The sequence below is a fragment of the Rattus norvegicus genome, chromosome 4 (assembly GCF_021556685.1).
Source record: "Rattus norvegicus strain SHRSP/BbbUtx chromosome 4, alternate assembly SHRSP_T2T, whole genome shotgun sequence".
Taxonomy (NCBI): Eukaryota; Metazoa; Chordata; class Mammalia; order Rodentia; family Muridae; genus Rattus; species Rattus norvegicus.
Genome location: NC_141537.1, coordinates 171,954,142 through 171,976,723, shown reverse-complemented (window position 1 = coordinate 171,976,723; position 22,582 = coordinate 171,954,142). Strand labels below are relative to the sequence as shown.

The following is a 22,582-nucleotide window of genomic DNA, read 5'->3' as shown; positions in this document are numbered from 1 at the left end:
GGATGAAATGTTCAGCCGCTGCTTTCTGCCTCGAACTCTGCTGTGTACTGCTGGGATGGGATTGGTCTCCCTGAACCGTAAGCCTAAGAAATTCTTTCCCCTCTAAGTTGTTTTTTGGAATGGTGTTTTAGCACAGTCACAGCAAAGCAACTAATACACTACCCTTAAGGAACACACACAACAAACTAACGTACAGTGCGTGAAGATAGTGGTGTAAACTTAGTAAAGGTCTGTGGGAACCAAGGCATGTCCGATCCACTTCTCTTTCCTCATATGACAAGCCTACACGAGTTGCTAATTAACAGTGATCATCTCAACTCATGAGGATTAACGTTCTATATTAACTTTCTTATGCACTGGCCATTACTTCAACTTCCGTCAATTTGTGTTGAGTAGCCTCATTAACTTCATGTCCCATAAAAAAAATGAGACCAAGAGACCTTACAGTTACCAAATCTGGGAAGAACCAAAGCCCACACCAGCAAGATCTCTGACGCTAAGGAGTGTTGGCGACCACAGAAACAGGGACTCATCCAGCATGTCCGTTGGGCCCAGGTATACCTTGTGGGTGTCCGAAATGACCTTTCTCAAAGAAATTTAGTGATGAGTATAACAGTGGATCTTTAAGTGACAGTAAAAACCAGGGGAGACATTTCAGAGGCCAGCCTTTCCTTCTGAAACTTGACAGGCAAACCTTGTCTTTTGTAGCTTTGTGTACACTTAGTCTCGGGCTGGAATAGCGTCACCCGAGAGCCGCTGCAGCTCTGATGAGGCCCTCCTTTATACTAAAGAATGATCCTTTGACTCCAACTCGCCTTCCTTCTAAGAACCACGACTTCTAAAATATGGAGGGTAACCAATTCTCCTGTCAAAGAGTGGTCTTCCCTCCCTTGTTTATTGGGTCGATGTTTCTCTCGGTTCCTTACCCTGTGCTCTTTCTGCCAGTGAGACAAGAGTACGCACCCAACAGGGTAACCTAATGTTGGAATATTGAGGCTTCAGCATGAGTCCTAAATAGAGGTAAGATCCGCCTTCTGTACATCGTTGAATTTAATGTTTAGAGAACTTTTTAGTTTAGTGCTGTGACTTCTAAACTTAGGTTCTTTTCAGAGGCATTGAAAGACCTCGTCTGCACGTTCCTGCTTGGAATTGATATAAACCCGATCTTTCGATTTTCTTCTAAGTGTGTAGTAATTTTGGGTCCAAGCTAACAATGGTCACAGCTTTCAGACAGTCCCTAACAAGAAGCCTGTGCTCTCCCCACAATACAATATCTGGTTCTACTCAAACTCGCCAAGTTCCATCTTCCATTAGCTTCTGGAAACATTTAGGCTTCTTAAGTTCTGTATTCTACAGCCTAACCTGGAAGAGATCTTTAAAATATTTCCTAATCCATAAAGCACAAGAGACTGAGCACTTAGACATTCAGAGTTGTTAGGCATTCACCCTTTTATTATCTATCTATCTATCTATCTATCTATCTATCTATCCATCCATCCACCTACCTATCATCTATCTATCTATCTATCTATCTATCTATCCATCTATCCATCTATCTATTATCTATCTATCCATCTATCTATCATCTATCAATTCATCCACCTACCTATTATCTATCTATCTATCTATCTATCTATCTATCTATCTATCTATCTATCCATTCATCCACCTACCCATCCTCCTCCTGCCCCCCCTCCTTCCAGTCTTCCTTTCCCATTTTTTTAAGACAAGGTCTCATGTAACCAGGCTGGCCTTGAGTTCTGAATCCTTCTGCCTCTACATCCTGCATGCTGGGACTTAGGTATGAACCACCACACCTAACTGCCTGCATGTTTGCAGAATCGACAGGTGGCACTGTATGCATTTATGACATGTTTACACACACACACACACACACACACACACACACACACACACACACACACGACTCATGAGGATTAATGAGGCTCAATGAAATGCCTAACAAATGTCTTATCCCATGTCCTTATGGTTTTGGCAGTAAAAATATTGAAAGCCAGTAATCTTTCAGTATTTGCATAACATTTGTCACCACGATTTACAACTAGGCTTTGAACTTATTTGTTCTCTCTCTTTGCAGCTGTCTGTCTGTCCGCAGCCACATTCCCAATCCCTGGAGCTGACTTCTGGAGCCAACATTTTACCCTCTGCTTCTGTGAGTCTGACTTGTTTTTAACATTCCTCAGTGGAGACCACTCGATTTGTCTTTCTGTTCGTGGCTTATTTCACTGAACGTGCACATGCTGGCCTGTACTGTTACAAAGGAGGATCTGCCCTCTTCCTCAAGGTCTGACGACGCTCTGTTGTCTGTTCACTGTGTTTCCTTGACTTGTGTTCCTCTGTTGAGGTTCCTCACTTGTCTATTTTACCAGTAGACATTCTAGTCTCACTGGCAGAAATAGCAGAGTAAAGAACCAAGAGAAACATAGGCCGACGCAGTAGGAAAGAGAGGGAAGACAGCTCTTTGACAGGATAATTAATTATAGTTCTGGCCCAGTAGTGAGATTGCTGGACCATTAAGGAAGTTCTATTTTTAAGTTCATTTCTATCCTGTTTTTCCTAATGGAACGGACTGAGTTCCATTCCCACCCTCAGAACACACATTTCTAGGAAATGCTGGTAATGGAAGAGGTGGTGGGGTCATCTGTCACCCACCCTGACTGCACTAATAGAAGCACTCTAGGCCGAGCATGTAAAACAAGGGGTCACCACAATGCTTGCATCTGGCCAACTGGACAGATGATTAGGATCTGTGAGCTATGCTTTCTTTCCAAGTCAGCAAAGGGATAAGGCGCAGAGCAGAGACCTGTGAGACCAGCATTGACATCAAAGACAAGAAGGGGTTCAGGGTGGAGGGTGAGGGATGAGTCTCAACACACTATCTCCTTACACAGTCAGCATCCAACCTCAGTCACCCTGGTCTACACAGTGAGAATCTGTTGGAAAGGAGGAGGCTGGGAGGAGGAGGAGGGGAAGGAAGGGGGAAGGGAAGGAAGGGGGAGGGCAAGGAAGGGGGATAGAAGGGTGATGGGGAAAAGGGGGAGGGGGAGGAGGGGGGACTTAGTTTTATCTGCAACATTTTTGGTGTTTGTTATGAACCCAAATATCCACAAGATGGCAGTCTAAGTCAAACTTAGTAAGGACTTTTAAGATTCTAGTATTATTGGTTAAAGTAGTACAGAGAAATGGTTGAAAGAATAGTTTAATAAGGCCTTAAGTAACACTCAGAGACCGGCTTTCCTCAGGCTTCCCTCCAACCTGCAGCTTCCAGGTCCTACAGCCTGTGCCTTGCCCACTCTCTGACTGGAGCACCGTGGGTGCCAATCCGTGTTGAGTAAACACAGAGCACGGTGTCTGGAGCTTGAACTGCTGTCCACTGTGGACACTCCATCTGCCTCCTATATTAAGTCCCTCCAATAGTTGTTCCCTTGTCCTTCCCTCTCTCCCTCTGTTTTCCTGTGTTGCTCAGACTAGCCTTAAAGTCCCAGTCTTCCTGCCTCAGCCTCTTGGGCTCTGCATGCTCAGCCCTCCAGCTAATTCTTGGAGATTGGGTTCTCCAGGGTTTTGTTTGTTTGTTTGTCTGGTGTGTGTGTGTGTGTGTGTGTGTGTGTGTGTGTGTGTGTGTGTGTGTGTGTGTGTGACTATTCCTCCAGAGAAGCATAAGAAACAGCATAGAAGCAAACGGAGAAACTAGCCCCAGAGAACCAGCGCACACTGCCGAGAGGCTAGAATGGCTGTCATGACTGGAGTCTGGCTAAGCAGGTCTCAGCTCTGCAAGGCAGGCTGTCAAAGGAAAGGCAGCTGAAATATTCAACAAGGTCAGTGCTGCAGGCAGTGGGTGGGGTCCTTCCCCTCCAGGAGACGTCTGTCCTGCTCTGTCCGGTCCACCTAGATTCCCTGTAGTAGTGTCCTAATTATCAGTGGACTATAGATGTTACAGCCTCCACAGCGGTGTAGCACTCACAAAGGCGTGAGTGTCGTGTCCCTTCTCTCTCTACTCCTCGGCGAGTCACAGGCTTCCTAAGACGCAGCGCTCTTTGCTCTAATGTGCGCCCCTGAAGCTGCAGCCACTTGGGTCGGTCTCGTGCTGCTCCTCAACTGTTGGTCTCCAGACGTTTCATGACGATTTAAACAACAGCGACTTTGAATTCTGCCTTTGCTCGGGTGTGAAGATGAAGGAAGATCCGAGTAGGGTGAAGCCAGGGAGGGCGCAGACATCACCCTCAGCAACCACGGCCACCGCTTCGGACTAGCCTGGTGCTGGTGGTTTGACGCCTGTGTTCCAACACTTGATTTGGGCTTCAGTTGGTGTTTCCGAAGGTTATGGAACCTTTAGGAAGGGCCTTCATAGGAGGAAGTGAGCCACTGGGGTCGGGCACTGAAGTTTATCTGGTCTGTCCCTTGTCCCTGTCTGCTCTCTGCTTCCTGTTTGACCAAGACAAGCAGTGAGGGGACCCAGGGGCCCACCCTACCACCTTGGGCTGCCCACCGTTGTGATTCTCCCTCCAGGGTGAACTGGATCACCGTCCCCTCAGACTATTGAGTCGCAGTCAGTGCTTTTTTGTTTTAAGTTGTTTCATGCAGGCATTGGGCAAAGCAACGAGAAAAGTAACATAGCACAGACTTTTTGACTGATTTCCATTTTCGCTGGATGAATAAATGCTAACCAGCTGTGCAGTGAGTCCTGTTCCCCTCTTGGGCTTCTTCAGTGTCCTCCCTTCGGCTCCTCAAACTTGCATTAACTTTCCCAACTCTCTCTTCGCCTGGTGTATTCCCACCCATAACGCCTTCTTTAAAATATATATATATATATATATATATATATATATATATATATATTATGTATACAGCATTCTGCCTGCATGTATGTCTACAGACCAGGGAAAGTGAATCAGATCTCCTTATACATGGTTAAGAGCCACTATGTCAATCCTGGGAATTGAACTCAAGACCTCTGGAAAAAGCAGTCAGTGCTCTTAACCGCTGAGCCATCTCTCCAGCCCCATATAACACCTTCTTTGCAGGATGCCTGACCTGATGGTTTTACCTGGTTATTCTTCCATTATACCCATGTGTGGTCTTTTATGCCACAAATAATCATGAACCCTCCACAGGTGGCATTTTAGTTCCATGTGCATTCGTGCTTAGTGTTTCTCTCCGCTAGAGTGCCAATGCCGTGAGAGCCGGAGCCACACCCAATTTCCTTCTTTACACGCCGGACCTGAGCAAGAACGTGCGGCACCTGGCACTCTGGAAGGAGAGGAAACGCTACCTTTTGTTTGCCCATCAAGGTCTAGCACAGGGTGTTAGCTTCCCATGTCTGCGATAATAAATCATGAACCAAAGGGCATGCGAACAGAGGAGACACATTCTCTTCTGGTCTGCAAGGTTTGACGATGAAATCCAAGAACTGGCCAGGCTGGGCGACCCCAAAACCAACCTCTTCTGCTTCTGGTTGCCCTAGGCACTCTCTGGTTTGTGGCGCTTGTCATCAAACTCCATTCTCTTATGGTCTGATTCTCCTGTGGTGGAAACCGGTATCAATAACACTCAGGATGATGTTGTGATTGAATAGGATTCATGTAATTCACATGCACATAAGAGTTGTCAAATATTGTGAGATAAATTCTCTTGTGCATTGTTAGAGAAGATATACACACACTACAACTGACATATGTTTGCCCATACATGGGAGAGGTGTGTGTGTGTGTATGTGTGTGTGCGTGTAAAGAGGTTATACGTTCTAATTTAATTTCTGTTGCTATGATAAAATACCCTGAGGGAGAAGCATAAGAAGGAGGGCTTGTCACAGTTCACTGTGCCCGGCTATAGTCCACCATTGTGAGAAAGTCTCGGGAGGAACTTCAAAGTTGATTCAGTTAACCATATCACGTCAACAGTCAAGAGAGAGGGGTGAAACATCCTCTCTCTCTGTCTTGTGCTCAACTCAGGTTCTCCTCTCCTACACAGCTCAGGACCCCCCTGCTTAGGGAGTGAGGAGGGCTCAACAGTTAAGGGCACTCGCTTCTCATAATGAGGACAGGAGTTCAGGCTCCAGTAAGTCTGTAACTCCAGCTGCACAGGATCCAGTGCCCTCTTCTGACCTCCATGAGCATCTGCATACACATGTGCACGCACACGCATGCACATGCACACACACACACAGAACACATACATGCATAGAGAGAGAGGGAGAGACACACACACATGCATACATACACACAGAGAACACACACATACACAAAGAGAGAGGGGAGACACACACAGAGGCACAGACACACACACACACACACATACAGAGACACACAAGCACACACAGACACAAACACACACCGAAGGAGAGAGAGAAAAATCTCTTTTAAAAATCTATCGATAATACTGAAAAGAAAAAAAAAAACAGAATCTAAGACCTCATGAATTAACCCATAATTACCATTACAATTCTTTACAACTCCCCACCAAGGCAGTATATGATAGAACAGAACTAAAAATGAAAGCTAAGATCAGCTAGAATCTTAGGCTGAATTGAAACAGAAAAAGGTTCACTTCAAATATAGGAATTTCTGAAAATATGGAGCAGAAGAATTCTGCTCACCCAGCAAAATATATGCAAGCAGCACGTGTGAGCCTTAGGAAGCATCATGGCTTTCAGGATGCATTCCTCTAACTAGGACAGTTTTGGCTGAACTTAGAATTCACACTTACACTGTGGGATCAGCCTAACATGGCAGAAATTCTATCGAGTATCTAAGAAGAGAAAGACGCATGCAAGAGGGTTCCCTTTGGCTAAGAGAAGCCTGCCAGTACTGAAGGGGGGGGGTGCTTGCTCACACATGTGCCTGCATGCGTGTGTGTGTGCGTGCATGTGTGTTGCACACTCTTTTCCCCTGCCCCAGAGAGTATTTTCCAGGTCCCAGAGAGTCTCTTGCTGGTTGTAGGAAGTATTTTTGCCAGCTCCAGAGAATCAAACTCTGTTCCCTCAGAGAAAAGCCTTGTAGGTGATCAATCACTGACTCTATGCCCCACCTCAGTTTTCCTGTCAAAGCTGGTCTCTGACACAGGCTGGTCAGTGAGCTCAAAATACCTGCCTCCTTAGAGCTGGAGTTACAAGCCAGCTCCACCATGTACAATGGGAGCCAAATTCAGGTTCCCGAGGGTGAACAGCAAGCACTTTACCAACTGAGCCACTTCCCAATCCCAGGACCAAGTCTCTTAGTTCATCCTTTATCCATTCATCCAACAACTATCTACAAATTAGTTAGAATGGTGGCTCATATGGGGACAGATCACACCAGGCCAGCACAGTTCCCTGGGAGAGGTTTACTGGGGGGGGGGGGGGAGAAGGAGGGACAGAGAAGGAGGAGAAGGAAGAGGAGGAGGAGGAGAAGGAAAAAGAAGTAGAAGAGAAGAAGAGGAAGAAGAAGAAGAAGAAGAAGAAGAAGAAGAAGAAGAAGAAGAAGAAGAAGAAGAAGAAGAAGAAGAAGAAGAAAAGAAAAAAAGAAGAAAAGAAAAAAAGAAGAAAAGAGAGCAAAGGTCCGGGTTCTACCTTTTATTTGGACTGTGATGTAATCATACATAGTACCTTGCACAGGTGAACTTTGGGACTCTATGGCAGTTGCATGGCAACAGATGCATGGCTTCTTGTCACCTGTAAGTGACATCATCACTGGATTCGGAGGCTGTAGGCTCCAATGCCAGCACTGACTACTGCTAGGCTCCATGCCAGACAGACAAGGAAGCAGCTGAGAATGTACAACGTCACTGTTCTCCCACTCTACGTTCTTGATCGATACTGGGGAGTCAGAAGATGGCTGCCATCCCAAGGATGGGATTAGGAGATAGGGCCGAGGGCAGGATGATAACTTACAATCACCGCTGTCGTTTACTCAGGAGATGCTGCAAGCAGACGCAGCGGGCAGATTCAGCTAAATCCTCTGTATGCCGCTCACACACCTTTCCCGCCACACAGCATCTCCCAGCAATGACACACTCTTCACCATAAGCGGCCCAGACTATCATAAGTGCTAGACTAGCATAAGTGCTAGACTATTACTACATTGAACGTAAAAGACCCATAGTGGCCGGGATAAAAATTGCTATAATAAACATGATACAGTCAGTGAAAATGGGACCAGTCGCTTTCCTTCTCTTGCTACCGTGCTCTTGCCATGTCTTCCCGGCAGCCCTGAATGTCAACTGTCTGGAGCCCAAGGCTAAAGCAAACCATTTCTTCCTTAAGTTTCGTTTGTGTGTTATTTTGTCACAGCAACAAAAATGTAATAGTTTGTAAGAACAAACTGATTTTGACGCTGGTTACATATGATGAAACTTACGCAAGCATTTATTCTTTGGAGTTTGAGTGACGTCTTAGGGGTCTAAGCACTATGCTATCAATAAACAGCTGTACACTCTCTTTCCAGTTTGGATGTCTTTAATTTTCTTCTCTTACCTAGTATTTCGGAATGGAATGGATTTCATGTTCTCTCTCTCTTTTCTTTCTTCAATAGTTTTTGAGACATGAGAGTCTCGTGTGCCTGAGGCTGGCTTCAAACTCATGACATAGTGGCTCACTTACTATTTATCTTTCTGCCTCGACTTCCCAAGTCCTGGGATGACACCCATGGGCCGCCATGTCTTGTTTTGTGGAGCTGTGGGGATAGGCCCCTCGGCTTTCTGACGTGCTAACCAACCACTCCACCATTGAGTTCTATCCCTAGCCCAATCTGGATAGATTTTAGTGCCGTTGGGATGTGAGTAGTAGGAGTAGAGTCCTTGCCTCTATCCTAGAGCGTATGGTAGCCACTGCAGACGTGACATAGAAGGTTTTGTTACACTGAGGTACATTCTTCTCTGCTTGCCAAGAATCTTGTCACAATGAGATGGCAACGTTTTTCTTTCAAGTGCTCTTCTCTGTCAGTTGAGACAGCCATGGTTTCTTTGTCCTTCCTGCTCTCGGCAGGGTTTATCAGCTCTGTTGGTTTGCCCGTCTGATAACTGAATTTTATCTTGTATTTGCATCATTTCGTTATTCACACAACAAACACCGGTTGAGTATATCAGGCGCTACCGAGGACTTGCCGAGCTAGGGCCTCCACAGCACCCTGTTTGCTGCTCTCTCCCTCTCCTGATCTCTGCCCTGTGTCCACGCTCCCCCCTTGACACCACTCAGGCCAGAGATGGTTTAGGCTTAAGCAGAGAGTAATGAGGTATATGATTTTTTTTTAAATTAAAGCTCTTTGAGTCATTCATTCTATTTTGTCCACTACTTACAAGCAGACTCTGCAGACTACAGAAATAATTGGATGGAGCCTTAAAACAATAGCAGTTCTTCTCTAAGTAATGAGACAGCATAATGGATAACGATAAATATGTCGGAGGATATCTGTCTGGGGACATTGTATGTATGTGTGCTTATATGTGTGCAGCCAACATTTAGCTTCATCGCACGCTTTCCAGATCCCTCAGAGAATCGCCAGAGTGGGCTGTATCTCCCATCTGAGGCTGTCTCTGATACTTATAGGTGATTTTTACAGGTTTCTTGGAAACTGACAGTCAAACATGAAAGTGCTCATTGCCGACACCAGGTGGCAGTACTGTACACAATTTTACTTCACTCTGGGCTGTGGGGCTCTGTGAAAAGAAAATTATTAAACACTCCTAAAAGGAGCTCCAGGCTCTGTGCCTGAGGACTTCTGGCCACAAAAGGGGAACATTTTGTTCATATTTAAAGGATATTCAGATTTATTTCTTTTTTAAAAAGGAATTTGTGGTCAGAGAAACTTTGGCAAGCCCAAGATCCTAGCTTTATTTTCAAATATTTCATTTTCAAAAAGGAAAATGAATTAAGCAGTTACACAGATACCCATGGGCAGAACCAGGACATGCTCGAGTCTCTTACCTGTTCCTGCCAAGTGCAGAGAGAGTAGCCCATGTCTAGAATCAGTTATAGTTTATGCTTTTAAATTCTGATGATCCCAGCACCAGCATCCGGGAGGGTGAGGCAGGAGCACCGCCACAAGTTCGAGGTCAACCTGGGACAGGTAGTGAGTTCCAGGCCAGGGCTTCAAAGTCCCCCCAATGCCAACATACACCCCAGATCAGTAACATTTTATCTCTCCTCTGCCTCATGAAGCTAAGAAAGATGAAGAACTTGTAGTGGCGAAAAGTGTTTTACTACAGTCAATACAAAGTGTTTATGTCACAGTCAATATGACAGTCCGCTTGCTCCACGGGCTTTTATACAACACATCCCTGTTGTGTTTCTTCTCTCTCTCTCTCTCTCTCTCTCTCTCTCTCTCTCTCTCTCTCTCTCTCTCTCTCACACACACACACACACACACACACACACACACATTTTGGGTTTTGCCTGTGTTACTTCCTGTTTCTCTTAGATTAGGTGTTGGTCCTGTAGGCCAACCTCACTTCATGCTTTTTACTTTCTCCTTCCTTCTTTCAGCTTAAGCTTCTTCCTGTGCTTGCATCAGGGGTCAAAGCCCAGACTCTCCCCTTCCCCGTGCTGTTTTCTGCCTGTCTGGGGTACTACTGGGTTTAGGAAAGGCCACAGTGTATAGATTATGGATAACACCAACCTCAACCTCCATCCAGTCCCAGGAACAGGCCGGGAAGCGTGCTCACTAGCTTCGTCCTGTCCTTTCCTGACCTTTCAGAGGCTCACTGGAGTGGGTTGAGCCCTCTGGCATCCTGTAGCTATGAGCCCTCTCTGGTCATTCAGCTAGTCAGGGTTCCTGGGATTCTAGCTTCCACACTGTTGCTGTACCCAAGTTAGCATACTGACCTGTACTTTCAGTTCCCTAAAATAATCAAATAAACAAAAATAGATTTTCTTAGTTTTGGGGGGAAGGAAGGGTGGGGTGGGGATAGTTCTCAGAGACCGAGAGAGCATCAGCTACTCTGAGGCTGGAGTCATAGGCAGTTGTGAGCCTCCCGACGAAGGAACTTTGAACCAAACTCAGTTCCTCTGCAAAAGCAGTAAGCATTTAACTGCTGAGCCATCTCTCCATCCCCCAATCCAGTCCCTTTCTTCAAACTTCTGCATTACCCTCTGAATTTGGCACCTCTGTCCCCCTAATGTTGAGGCTATCTTATTGCTGTCCCAGGTGCTGTCGCTACAGTAGAGCATTGCTTGTGTCTTATTAGCACTAAGAATAGCAACAAAGGAGCTTGAGTTTGGATGCTGTGCTGGACAGTTTTATATCAACCTGACAAGCTAGAGTCATCTGAGAGGAGGGAGCCTCCATTAAGAAAATGCCTCTCCGTAAGATCAGGCTGCAGGCAAGCCTGTAGAGCAATTTGAAATTAGAGATTGATGGGGAGGGCCCCAGCACAGGAGGATGCCACCCTTGGGCTGGTGGTCCTGGGTTCTATAAGAAAGCATGCATTTAATCCCAGCACAGTGGAGGCAGGTGGATCTCTGTGAATTTGAGGACAGTTTAGTTTACAGAGCTAGGTCTGGTACAGCCAAGGTTATACAGAGAGACCCTGTTGAAGAAGGAGAAGAAAGAGGAGGAAGAAGAAGAGGAGGAGGAGGAGGAGGAGGAGGAGGAGAAAAGGAGGAGAGGGAAAGGGGGAGAGGGAAAGGGGAAAGAGGAGTGGGGAAGGAGGAGGAAGGAGGGGGAGGAGGAGGAAGAAGAGAAAGAAAGGAAGGAAGAAAAGAGAGAGAGGGAAGGGAGTGAGGGAAGAAGAGAGAAGAACGAAGAAAGGAAAAGAAAGCAGGCTGAGAAAGCCACGGGAGACAAACCTGTAAGCAGAACCCTCCATGGCCTCTGCATCAGCTCCTGCCTCCAGGTTCCTGCCCTGGGAGTTCTTGTCCTGACTCCCTTCAGTGAATGACTACAATGTGGGAATGTAAGCTGATGAACTTTCCTCCCCAATTTGCTTTCTGGCCATGGTGTTTTGTCACAGCAATAGAAATCCTGACTAAGATGAGATGCAGGTTCCATCAGCTCCCGCTTGCCACCCTGGGATGCCTTTCTGTGTGAACTATGCTGTTCTGCTTCCTTGCTACAAGTTCGCAAACACTGGATGGTGGGTGACAGTTTCTGTTCCAGGCTGTGTCACTGATCCTTCCACTGCCCCTCCTGCAGCATCGTATCCTGATCCTTCTCCTCCCTGGCCATTGGTTATGTTTGTCTAATGGTTGGTCCTGGTTGTCAACTTGACTAGATTGAGGGATAGCTAGTCTATTAGAAAGGCATGTGTCTGGGAGTTTCTGTGATAGCATTTCCTGAAACAATCAGACCATGAAGAGCTGAGGTATTGAACAGATTAGTCCCATGATCAAATTATAATCTGAGAATATATATTGAGAGGTGGTGAAAGTGGGGGTGGGATCCAGTTGGAGGAAATAAGTTGCTAGGGGTGTCCCTGGGGTCTATATATCCCTATATCCCACCTCCCTCCCTGTTTCCCAACTGCTATGATGATGTGAGCTGTCTCACACACTGGGCTGAATCCTCTGAAAACCTTGGCCGAGGTACATAATCCCTCCAAGTTGTTCCCCAGATATTCTGTCATGGCTGTAAGAGAAGTAGGTAATACAAACCCTTTGCTTCAGTCTGTTTTGTTGACAATGTTTCAGCTTCAGGGGTGGGGGTGAGGGGGATCCCATCTATAAAGTAAACAGAGTGTGAACCGGGGCTTTGTCCAGCTGGAAAGCTGGATCTCCCCGTCCCAAAGACTGACTGAACATCAGGACTAAGGGCTGGCTGTCAGGTGCCACAACTGACTCAAGTCATCTGGAGGGAAGACAGGGAGGGGAGGGGGATTTCCTGCTGCCGCTCAAGCTCACACTCCTCTGCTGCCGCCCTCATTAAACACTTCCACTTTCCGGATCGTCTTTTGTCCTTTCTTGTCTACTTCTAGCTTTATGGCTAGAAGATAATCCAGCCATTACAAACTAGTTGTCATGGAACCCGCAGCGAGGACAGGCTCACGAGTGCTGAGTCCCTGTCCTGAGTCTCTCCCTTTTCATACTTAGGTGCTGAGGGCCACAACACCATTCATTTTACCACCACCATGAACCACAGAGTCTGGAATTCAGGCCAACTGGAGGTTCTAAAGGGTGAGTTTCATGCCCGTAAGTGCAAAGCAAGGCACCGGTGGCTCCAGGATGGAGAGCTGAGCCTTCCCTGCCCGTTATCCTCCCTTCTTCTCTCTTCAGTTAATTCACTCCATCCTTTTACCACAGATTACAAAACTGAAATGAAGAAATTCACATCTTCAGCAGCAAGGCCTAAAGCCAGAGGCGGCTTTCCCATTGCTCAACTGCCTTGAAAGCATTGTGGAAAGACAGCTATGTGCACACGGCTTTCGACACAACTTCTGGGGTGAAGTAAACCTGATAGCTGAGAGTCTCGGCTTGAGCCATTGGGTGGAATAATTTGAATGAATGAATGAATGAATGAATGAATGAATGAATGAATGAGTGGGTGAGTGAGTGAGTGAGTGAATGGGAACTTTGTGGAACCAGAGCTCTAGAAAGGAAGCTCTCATTGTCAGGGTTATGACTTCCATTCTTCGGTCTTTCAGATAGAGTTAGAGCAACAGGCAACCTCTGAAGTAACCTGGTCCAAGTAAAGGATTTTTTTTCCCATTTGCAAAGCAGAATTATTGCTTGACTCCTAACGCTAGGCTGGCTTTTTGTAAGCCTTGTCACCTACTTCCCGTGTGGCCACGACTCCTTTAGACATGTGCACACAGTGTTTAATACAACTCCACTACAAAAGCCGAGACTCCTCTGTAGATAAGAAGGGAGGAGTGTGGCATAATCCCTTCTCCGAGCATGACGTGACTTGCCGCCATCTTAAAATCAGAATGGCTGTGATGTCAGCTGTCATTAAAAGACTGGGTTAAAGCATCCCTTCGTGGAGATAGGGGAGGAGTCAGAAAGAGGCCCATGAGGCTTCCCCAACCCCTGTGAGCAGCTTCACCAGGGGAGAAGGTGGCGCCCCTTCAGTGGTACAGCTGCCTGAAAATTGCCCCTGCCCCTGGGAATAGTCCCTTACTCAGAGTCCCAGAAGTGGTAACAATGAAAGTCCCCATTAAATGAATTCAACCTGAGTGGAATTGTTTCCTGTATGCCATTAATTCCCTAGTTGTTTCAGAGATGTTTGTTCGGATTGCCCCAGACGGACATATTACATTGCCATTATGTTTTGTTTTTAGTTAAGGGATGGTCTCACATCCAGCTAGTCTGGAACTCTCTAGGTAGACCTCGCTGATCTATAGCAATCCTCGTACCAAAGCCTTTCTAATATATTAATGCTGATTCTGCTACTAACGTAATGAGTGCCCGTTTAAACAGAACATGAAGAAATGTGGACGACTTTAAAACAGCAGATAAGAAAAGGTGTGAAGCTGAGGGACCCCCCCCCCCAACAAAAGTGCCGCTTTATTCACCGTCGAAGGAAAGAACACGACGGAAACTCATGGGAATGCAAGGAAATTCCTCCTGAATACTGGATTTCAAGACTCCGAGAGACCAACTGGGCAAAATCAAGGCACTCAAGAGCAGCAGATGCTCCCGAGAGCAGCCAAGCCTCGAGTCCTCAGATGATCCCGAACTGAGCCAGCTCGTGCAGTTCCAGGTGGCTGAATGCTTCCCAGGGGCAGATCACCGTGATATCTGCAAGAGGCAGAAGGAAACCTCAGCCAATCACTCACCAGGAGGAGGAGCCTCTCCCGCAACCTCTAAATAGTTACACTTCTCCACGCTCCATTCCTGGGAAGGTATGGGGAATGACCCTCAGCCAGGGAGGACACAAGCAAGCACATAACTGTCAGACACTGCGCATGTGCACACGCACACACATGCGCATGCGCACACGCACACACATGCACATGCGCGCGCACATGCACACACGCATGCACATGCACACACACATGCACACACACATGCACACACACATGCACACACACATGCACACGCGTGCAGACACACACATGCATGCATGCAGGCACATGAACACACAGAAATTTTATTCATTAATGCTAATACGTGAAAGAAATCAAGATGCCCTTCAATGGAGTATCCATAAAATAGAACTAAATGAGCTATTGTGGCTGGAGAGATATTTCAGTGGTTAAGAACACTGGCTGCTCTTTCAGTGGCATCAGGTACACGCACACATAAATGTAGGCTAATACGGGGCACACATAAAAGGAGAACAAATAAAAGAAATGTGCGATTGAACCATAAAAAGGCCCTGCAATAAATACTGCTAAATGGAGAAAACCAGGATAGGAAAGCATCGTACCGTGTTCTTCTAACTCAATAACATTTCAGAAAATTCTAATGTAAGACCCAGAAAAAAGTCCTGTGGTGTTCGGGGTGTGCAGCTGGGGAAGGAAGGCGTTACCAGGTAGAGGTGGGGGGATGTCTGGGATGATGAAACTAATCTATCTGGCTTAATAATGACAGTTGCACAACCGTACACAAGTGTTAAAACTCTTAGAACCCTACGAGCCTCGGACTGTGTGTGCTATGGACATCAGGAAGAGGGGTGCACACAACTCTAGGAACAGGGGTGCAAGCAGCATCAGGAACAGGGGTGCACATAACACCAAGTGCAGGGGTGCACACAACTCCAGGAGAATTCAATGTTTGGCAAGAATGATTGACAGATAGTGGTTCATCACACTTGACAGATGTGCCAGACTCACACATTGTGTCAGTTACGGGGAACCTGTGCAAAAGCAGGAACTATGGTGATGGGAATTCTGTGATCCTTCTGTTAAATTCTCCTAGAAATCTAAGACTTCTTAAAAAAAAAAAAAGGCTGTTAATAATGTTAAGCTGTTGTCATTATCTACTCAAGGAAACTAGTCCAGCCAAGTAAAAAGATTGTATCAGATGCAATCAATGTGTGCACCCCTGTTCCTGATGCTGTGTGCACCCCTGTCCCTGGTGCCGTGTGCACCCCTGTCCCTGGTGCCGTGTGCACCCCTGTCCCTGGTGCCGTGTGCACCCCTGTCCCTGGTGCCGTGTGCACCCCTGTCCCTGGTGCCGTGTGCACCCCTGTCCCTGGTGCCGTGTGCACCCCTGTCCCTGGTGCCGTGTGCACCCCTGTTCCTAATGATATGTGCACCCCTGTTCCTGGTGCCACAGGACATGAGGAAGAGGAAGTTGGTAAGTAGTGGGTTCCTGGGCAGAGTGGAAGGGCTCTCTCTAGACCCTGCCTTTCTCCCAGTTCCTCAAGCTGTGGCTTCACGCTGTCACTCAGTCTGCCTCAGATTCTTCTTCTGAAAACTGAAGTTGGGATGGATCGACTCCAAGCAGCCTGTACTCCACCAGCCTACAGCTTGCACCAAGGTTGTTTAATAAACCAGCAGGAAACATTCCCTCAGGCTTACTCTCACTTCTTTTACCATTTTTGCACCTAGGTACACACAGACTTAAAATGTCAAATCGCTTTCTGTCTTTCTGTCTTTCTGTCTGTGGGTGCTGTAACTTTAAACTGTCACCTGAAGGTGTAAACTTCGAAGACGACTTGCTCAGTTAAAGGTGAAGTAGCTCACCTGTTCCTAGCCCCTCCATGCCTGGGATGTCATCTCCAAACCTGTGCGAAAAATAGATGAGTAGAACAGATAAATGTTAGCTGAGACCAGAGGCGAGAGGCCTGAAAACTCCCAGGAAGGAGTCTTCACTCAAAGGGGAAGAAGCCCTAAGTGTTTTATTTGAGATTTTTGTCCATGTTGAACTAGATCCAAGATGTCACTCCGTGGGGGGGCTCAGTGTGTCCTCAATAGGAAGCGGGTGTTCTTTTCCTCTAGAGACAGCATGAGACAAGAGGATGCCCTTGGCCCTGAATTACCTATTGTTCTGATTTCCGTTATTCTGGGATTACAGACTTTGCTCTCAAAGCCAGCTTATGCAGTGCTGGGAGCTGAAGAGAGTGCTGTCTTCAGGCTGGGAAGGCAAGCCCCTACCAACTAACCCCAAGTTTCAGATAAAAATTTGTACTGTGGTGTGTCTGTATGTGTGTGTCTGCTTGTGTCTGTGTGTCTGTGTGCATGAGTCTGTCTGTGTGTCTGCATCTGTGTGTTTGCTTGTATCTGTGTGCATTTATATGCCTGTGTCGTGTGTTTGCTTGTGTCTCTCTGTGTGTGTCTGCATGTTTGTCTGTGTGTCTGCTTGTGTATGTGTTTGTCTGTGTGTTTGCTTGTCTCTGTGTGCTCGTGTCTGCATGTGTGTGTCTGTGTGTGTTTATATGTCTGTGTCTGTATGCCTGCTTGTGTCTCTGTGTGTGTGTCTGCAGGTGTGTCTATGTGTCTGTGTCTGTTTGTGTCTCTGTGTGTGCGTCTGCATGTGTGTCTGTGTATCTGTGTGCATGTGTCTGTATCTGTGTGTCTCCTTGTGTCTGTGTCTGCGTACATGCATCTGTGTGTCTGCATCTGTGTGTTTGCTTGTGTGTGTGTGTTTATATGTATGAGTCTGTGTGTTTGCTTCTGTCTCTGTGTGTGTCTGCATGTTTGTCTGTGTGTGTCTGCATGTGTGTGTTTGTCTGTGTGCTTGCTTGTGTCTGTGTGTGTTTATATGTCTGTGTCTGTGTGTTTGCTTGTGTCTCTCTGTGTGTGTCTACATGTTTGTGTGTGTGTCAGTGTGTCTGTGTGTGTCTGCATGTGTGTGTTTGTGTGTTTGCTTGTCTCTGTGTGCTCGTGTCTGCATGTGTGTGTGCATCTGCATGTGTGTGTGTGCGCCTGTGTGCATGTGTCTGTCTGTGTGTTTGCTTGTCTCAGTGTGCATGTGTCTGCATGTTTGTCTGTGTGTCTGCTTATGTGTGTGTTTGTTTGTGTGTTAGCTTATCTCTGTGTGCATGTGTCTGCATGTGTATGTGTCTGTGTGTGTATATGTCTTTGTGTGTGTGTGTGTGTGTGTGTGCTTGTGTATGTGGAGGTCAAACAACAACTTTGTGGTGTCAGGTCTCTGTTTCCACCTTTCTGTGGGTGGGCTCTAGCGTTTAAACTTTGAACACCTAGATTGCCTATTCAGTGTCTTTACCCACAGAGCCGTCCTACAAGCCCTCAATCTTCATTTATTTTATATACAAAGATATGACTAAGCATTAAGACATTGACATGAGTTAATTAATCTACTACATTTCCCGGCATCACATTAGGCACAGAGAACTACGGAAAAACCAGATTTCCTCTGAGTGATCTTAGCCCCAGTGAAAAGATATAGACAAGTCAATGTAATAGAGACCAGCCCGAGTTCCGATGGCTGAATACATCATGATAGAAACACGAAAGTGATGATGCAATTTAAGCGGCAGTAAAAGAGAAGCCAGCATGTGGGGGATGTGTTGAAAATAGAATTTTCTCCAAAGAACGACAGAGTAAAATAGAGAACTGAAGAAATAAGATCTGAAGATAAAAAAAAATTAACTATAAAAACCAAAACAAAACCCAGTATTTTCTGGAATTGACCGAGGATTCAGAATTCCAGGTTAAAGCACGGGTTATGTCTGCAGAAAAGAACAGAGAATGGCCCCTGTGCTGGCTGAGTGGGGAAGAGCACTTGCTGCTCTTGCAGAGGGCCTGAGTTCTGTTGCCATCTCTATAATTGGATGGCTCACCGTAGCCTGTAATTCCAGTTCCAGAGGATCCAAAGTGCCCTCTGCTGGCTGCTTCTAGTACCTGCACTCAAATGCATATACCCCCACACAGACATACCATACACACATAATTAAAATAAAATAAGTTTTTAAAAATTATTTTTCAAAAGACCGAACAGGAAAAATCTGGAAGGTCAAGTTAAAGGTCATTGTGAACAGTTCTAATTTCCTTTTAAAACTGGCCATTCTCCCTGGGGCTTACAATGGAAGAGATTCCAGGGAATCCAGACTGGATCCAGCAAGGACGAGCTGGAGAGGAAGACAGAGGGCGTGGCTGACGGCTCTGGGTTTGTGTGATCGCGATCAGAAGACGACAGCCCTGCCTTTACGCCTCACACTTACCCTTTCACCCCTTTCTTGGGAGGCTTGCTCTTGAACTGTCGCGTCTGCCTCTGCTTGAACTTGGGGGGCCCTTTGCGTGGGGTAGTAGGACCCTGGCTTGGTGCTGGAGGACTCAGGCAAGGGCTGTCGCTCATCTCGTCGGTCCGTGGATGGTTCGCGCTTTGCTTTCAGGATCGCCGGAGTTGGAAGGAAATGAAGACCCTCGAGGCAAAAAAAAAAAAAAAAAAAAAAGGACTGGTAGTTTTCGGATATTTGGAGCGCTCCTACACAGAAGTTTGGCACTTTGTGTTGACACAAGCAAGCCAGAGAAGTTGTTTTTAGAAAATATGCTATAAATCAATGAAAGTATACAATAGAGTGCAATGCAAACAGTCAACTAAGAGATTTTGTCAACTAAAAGGTTTTAAAATTTAAAAAGATAGATATATAAGGGTTGGGCCATAGCTCAGTTGGTAGCGGGCTTGCCCAGCACACACAAAGACTTGAGTTCAATTCCCAGCATTGGAAAATCAGACCTGATTGTGCACACTTTTCCTTCACACACCGAGCTGAGAGATAAAGAGGACCTGAAATTCAAGGTCATCCCTGACTATGTAGCAAGTTTAAGGTCAGCTTCAAATACACGAGAACTTGTCTCAAAAAAATCGAAGTATATCTCCCCCCACCCAAATAATGCAATAGTATTTGGCTATAATATCATACTTCCTTCTTCTCAAGCAATCCCAGGAAAAGGAGAGAGGTTATCTGAATGTTATGATTATAATATTTGTAGATATTTGAAACTTTACATTCCTCCAGCTGCAGACTAGCCCACATTTCCACAATGTGCTCTTCTCCCTTAGACTCCCTGCTTAATCCTCAATTCGCTCGGAGACGTTTCAGTTAGTTCTGAGCGTGGGGACATGGCCGGAAGGATTTCTAGACTGTGGGCCATAATGAATGCATTCAATGTGGCCTGAAACAGACATGCAGAAATAGAGGATTGGGTGATGGGGATGGGCTAACCAGTGCTTTTTTTCTCTCATTCCATGCCCAGAGACAGAGTCCATCAGCCACGTATCTCTCAGATGTCTTTAACATTCCCTGCTCTTGTGCAAACCTGTTCAGCGCTGCATGCTCGAGTTGTCTGCAGACTTAAACCTTGCTCTATAAACATGAACCACAGGGGAAAGCACCCACAGCTCTATACTTCACTCTATGAACATAAACCATAGGGAAACAAAAAAGCAAAACGTCAAGGCTAGAGAGAGAGCCCAGAGGTTAAGAGCACTTGCTGCTCTTGCAGAGAACCAGGGTTCCGCTCCCAGCTCCCTCACGGAGGCTCACCACCATCTGTAACTCCAGCTTCAGGGATTCTAATCTCCTCTTCCGTCTGCCAATGGCATCAGGCGTGACGCACAGACACACGTGCAGGCACAACAGCCGTGCACATAAAGTAAAATATAAAATAAAATTTTAACTGCTAAGTTTTAACTTAATCTTTTTGTTGTTGTTGTTGTTGTTTTTCCTTTTCTTTCTCGACATTCAAGAAAGTTTACCTTGAGAAGGAAGTGTCCAAAAACCTCCAGAGAACACAAAAATAGCCTTAACCCCTTCCTCCAAAGCAACTTGTCCCATGACGTAGTGCCCTGGAGCCCCGCTGCATGAGATTAACCTTCCACAGAGACCTTTGGCCCTGTCCAGGTTTAACTCGTGGCATTTACTCTGCACATCCCCACCTCACTCTGATGCCCTCTGACATCATGTACGTGGTTTCTACCTCGTGGTCTTTTCTTTGGACTCTCTTTGTTTCTTTTCTCTCTCATGGCTACCATCCTTGCCTTCCAGCTCTCACACACCGGCCAGTCTGAGAACAGTGTCTGGGAGGAGCTTGGGGGCTCTTGCTCTCATTCCTGGCTGCCTTTATCCTACTGGGATGTCCTTCATGTGTCCCCTTTTCATCTCGGAGATGGTTCTATAGCCTTGCTACTTGCAATAGCAGTTGGCATTTAATTAAGCTTGCTGTAGGGACTGTTTATTGAGTGGGTGAGTAGTGTGGGGATTCAGGGACCGTCCTTGACTGTGAGTAATGGCATCTCACCTCATGACTCTTCCATCAGACCACAGAGGAAACAGTAGCTGGCTACACCTTACAATGCCCTCAGTGGCTTTAGTGAGGTCATTGTAGCTCCTCTAATTACCAAATCTGATTCCTGTGAGGTGAGCCTTCTTCACCCCTGTCAACAGGCAAGATCTGTGACTCTCCAATGTGTGGTTGGGAAAACAGGAGACAGAGGCAGTGGTGAGCAGCCAAGGGCAGAATTGTTCTCAGCACGTGTGACCAGTGCCAAAGTCACAGGGGAAAACTAGAGAATCGCTCTCAGACCAAATTCTTGAACTCTCCAGTTCTTTCAAAATATTAATAAATCATGAACCCTCCCTCTCCAAGTCTGGAAAACCTACGAGAACAAAGATTACCAGAAAAATAAATAAATATAAATAAACAAATAAGTAAAATAAGTCTGGAGAACCTATGAGAATAAAGATTACCAGAAAAATAAATAAATATAAATAAATAAATAAACAAATAAGTAAAAAAGAATTTTTGGTGAAAATATATTTAAAATTTTATTTTTCAAAAAGCCAAAAATTACCTGGGCATTTTATATTTTATCTAGAAACTAATATATCAGAAACAGTTCAAAATATAAAGGATTAAGTTAACTTTCACTGGTAGCAGGAGAGAGAGGGAATTCTTTGGGCTCAACTCTACGTGTAGTTTTAAATTCCTGCTCCACAAAACTGTGTGTCCCTGACAAATTTCACACTCCATTCTAGGCCCCAAACAAATCAAAGGAAATTAAAGGACTGAATACAAGTATTGTATCTGATACAAATCGTTCAAAATCAGGAAGTCTACACGAGACCCTCGAGGACAAGGAAACCGTGCGAACAGACATGTTCCCAATGTGTGTTTCCTCAGGGTTCTCCTCTCTCCCACCCAAGTGCTGAGGAGTCCTCATTCTGCACTGGGAAAGATGGTTCAATACTTAAGACCGTGGACTAAAGCCACTAAAAGACAATCCAGCACATACCTTCCAGAGGACCAGAACCCACACCAGGTGGCTCAGAGCCGCCTGTACCACCAGCTGCAGGGATATCCAATGCCTACGGCCTCCAGCTTCCATCGACACATGCACACACTTGCATGTACAAACGAACACACACACACACACATCTGTGCACACGCATACACAAGAGTGCATACACACATACATGCACAGGTAAATTCTAGAGTAATAAAATGCAAAACCGAGGGCTCCTCACAGACTTCCACAGGACACACCAGGCTGACATGGTGTTTGCTCTGTGAAAGACTTCTGCTCTCTGAGCTTCACTGGAGGCTGTGACTGAGAGTAGCTGAGAAACCCGATTGATACTTATGGAGATTTTGTAACCAATTTAACCTCCAAGTCTCTTCAAAGCCTTTGGGAAAGCCAGGACAAATGCGATCCTTTCTTTCCTTGGAAGAGAGTCCCGTGGGTTGCAGACATCACCAAAGGCTAAGCTCACCTGGCTGTGATTTCTGGAATACGTGTACATCATTT

The 22,582-nt window shown here is 46.0% G+C and overlaps 2 protein-coding genes across 8 annotated transcripts in view; one reads left to right on the top strand and one right to left on the bottom strand.

Annotated features, from left to right (window-relative positions):
- LOC147995121 (uncharacterized) lies at nt 1–15,231 on the top strand. The gene is made up of 4 exons (XM_087659832.1): nt 1–77; nt 2,099–2,173; nt 13,016–13,099; nt 13,226–15,231. Exons 1-4 carry the CDS (start codon nt 8–10, stop codon nt 13,309–13,311), a joined length of 315 nt encoding a protein of 104 aa, XP_087515958.1. The 5' UTR covers nt 1–7; the 3' UTR covers nt 13,312–15,231.
- The window catches only part of Pde6h (phosphodiesterase 6H), a 15,210-nt gene continuing 7,012 nt past the window's right edge, over nt 14,385–22,582 (bottom strand). For 5 of the 7 annotated variants that reach the window (XM_087655541.1, XM_087655544.1, XM_087655546.1 and 2 more), the window contains 3 exons: nt 18,996–19,196; nt 16,555–16,595; nt 14,473–14,662 (listed from right to left, as the gene is read on the bottom strand). In XM_087655541.1, the coding sequence (XP_087511667.1) occupies nt 14,586–14,662; nt 16,555–16,595; nt 18,996–19,129 (252 nt within the window). In that variant the 5' untranslated portion in view covers nt 19,130–19,196 and the 3' untranslated portion in view covers nt 14,473–14,585. Of the gene's footprint in view, nt 14,663–16,554; nt 16,596–18,995; nt 19,197–22,547 lie in introns of those variants that run through there. The other 2 variants (XM_087655545.1, NM_053688.2) reach the window with 2 other exon arrangements.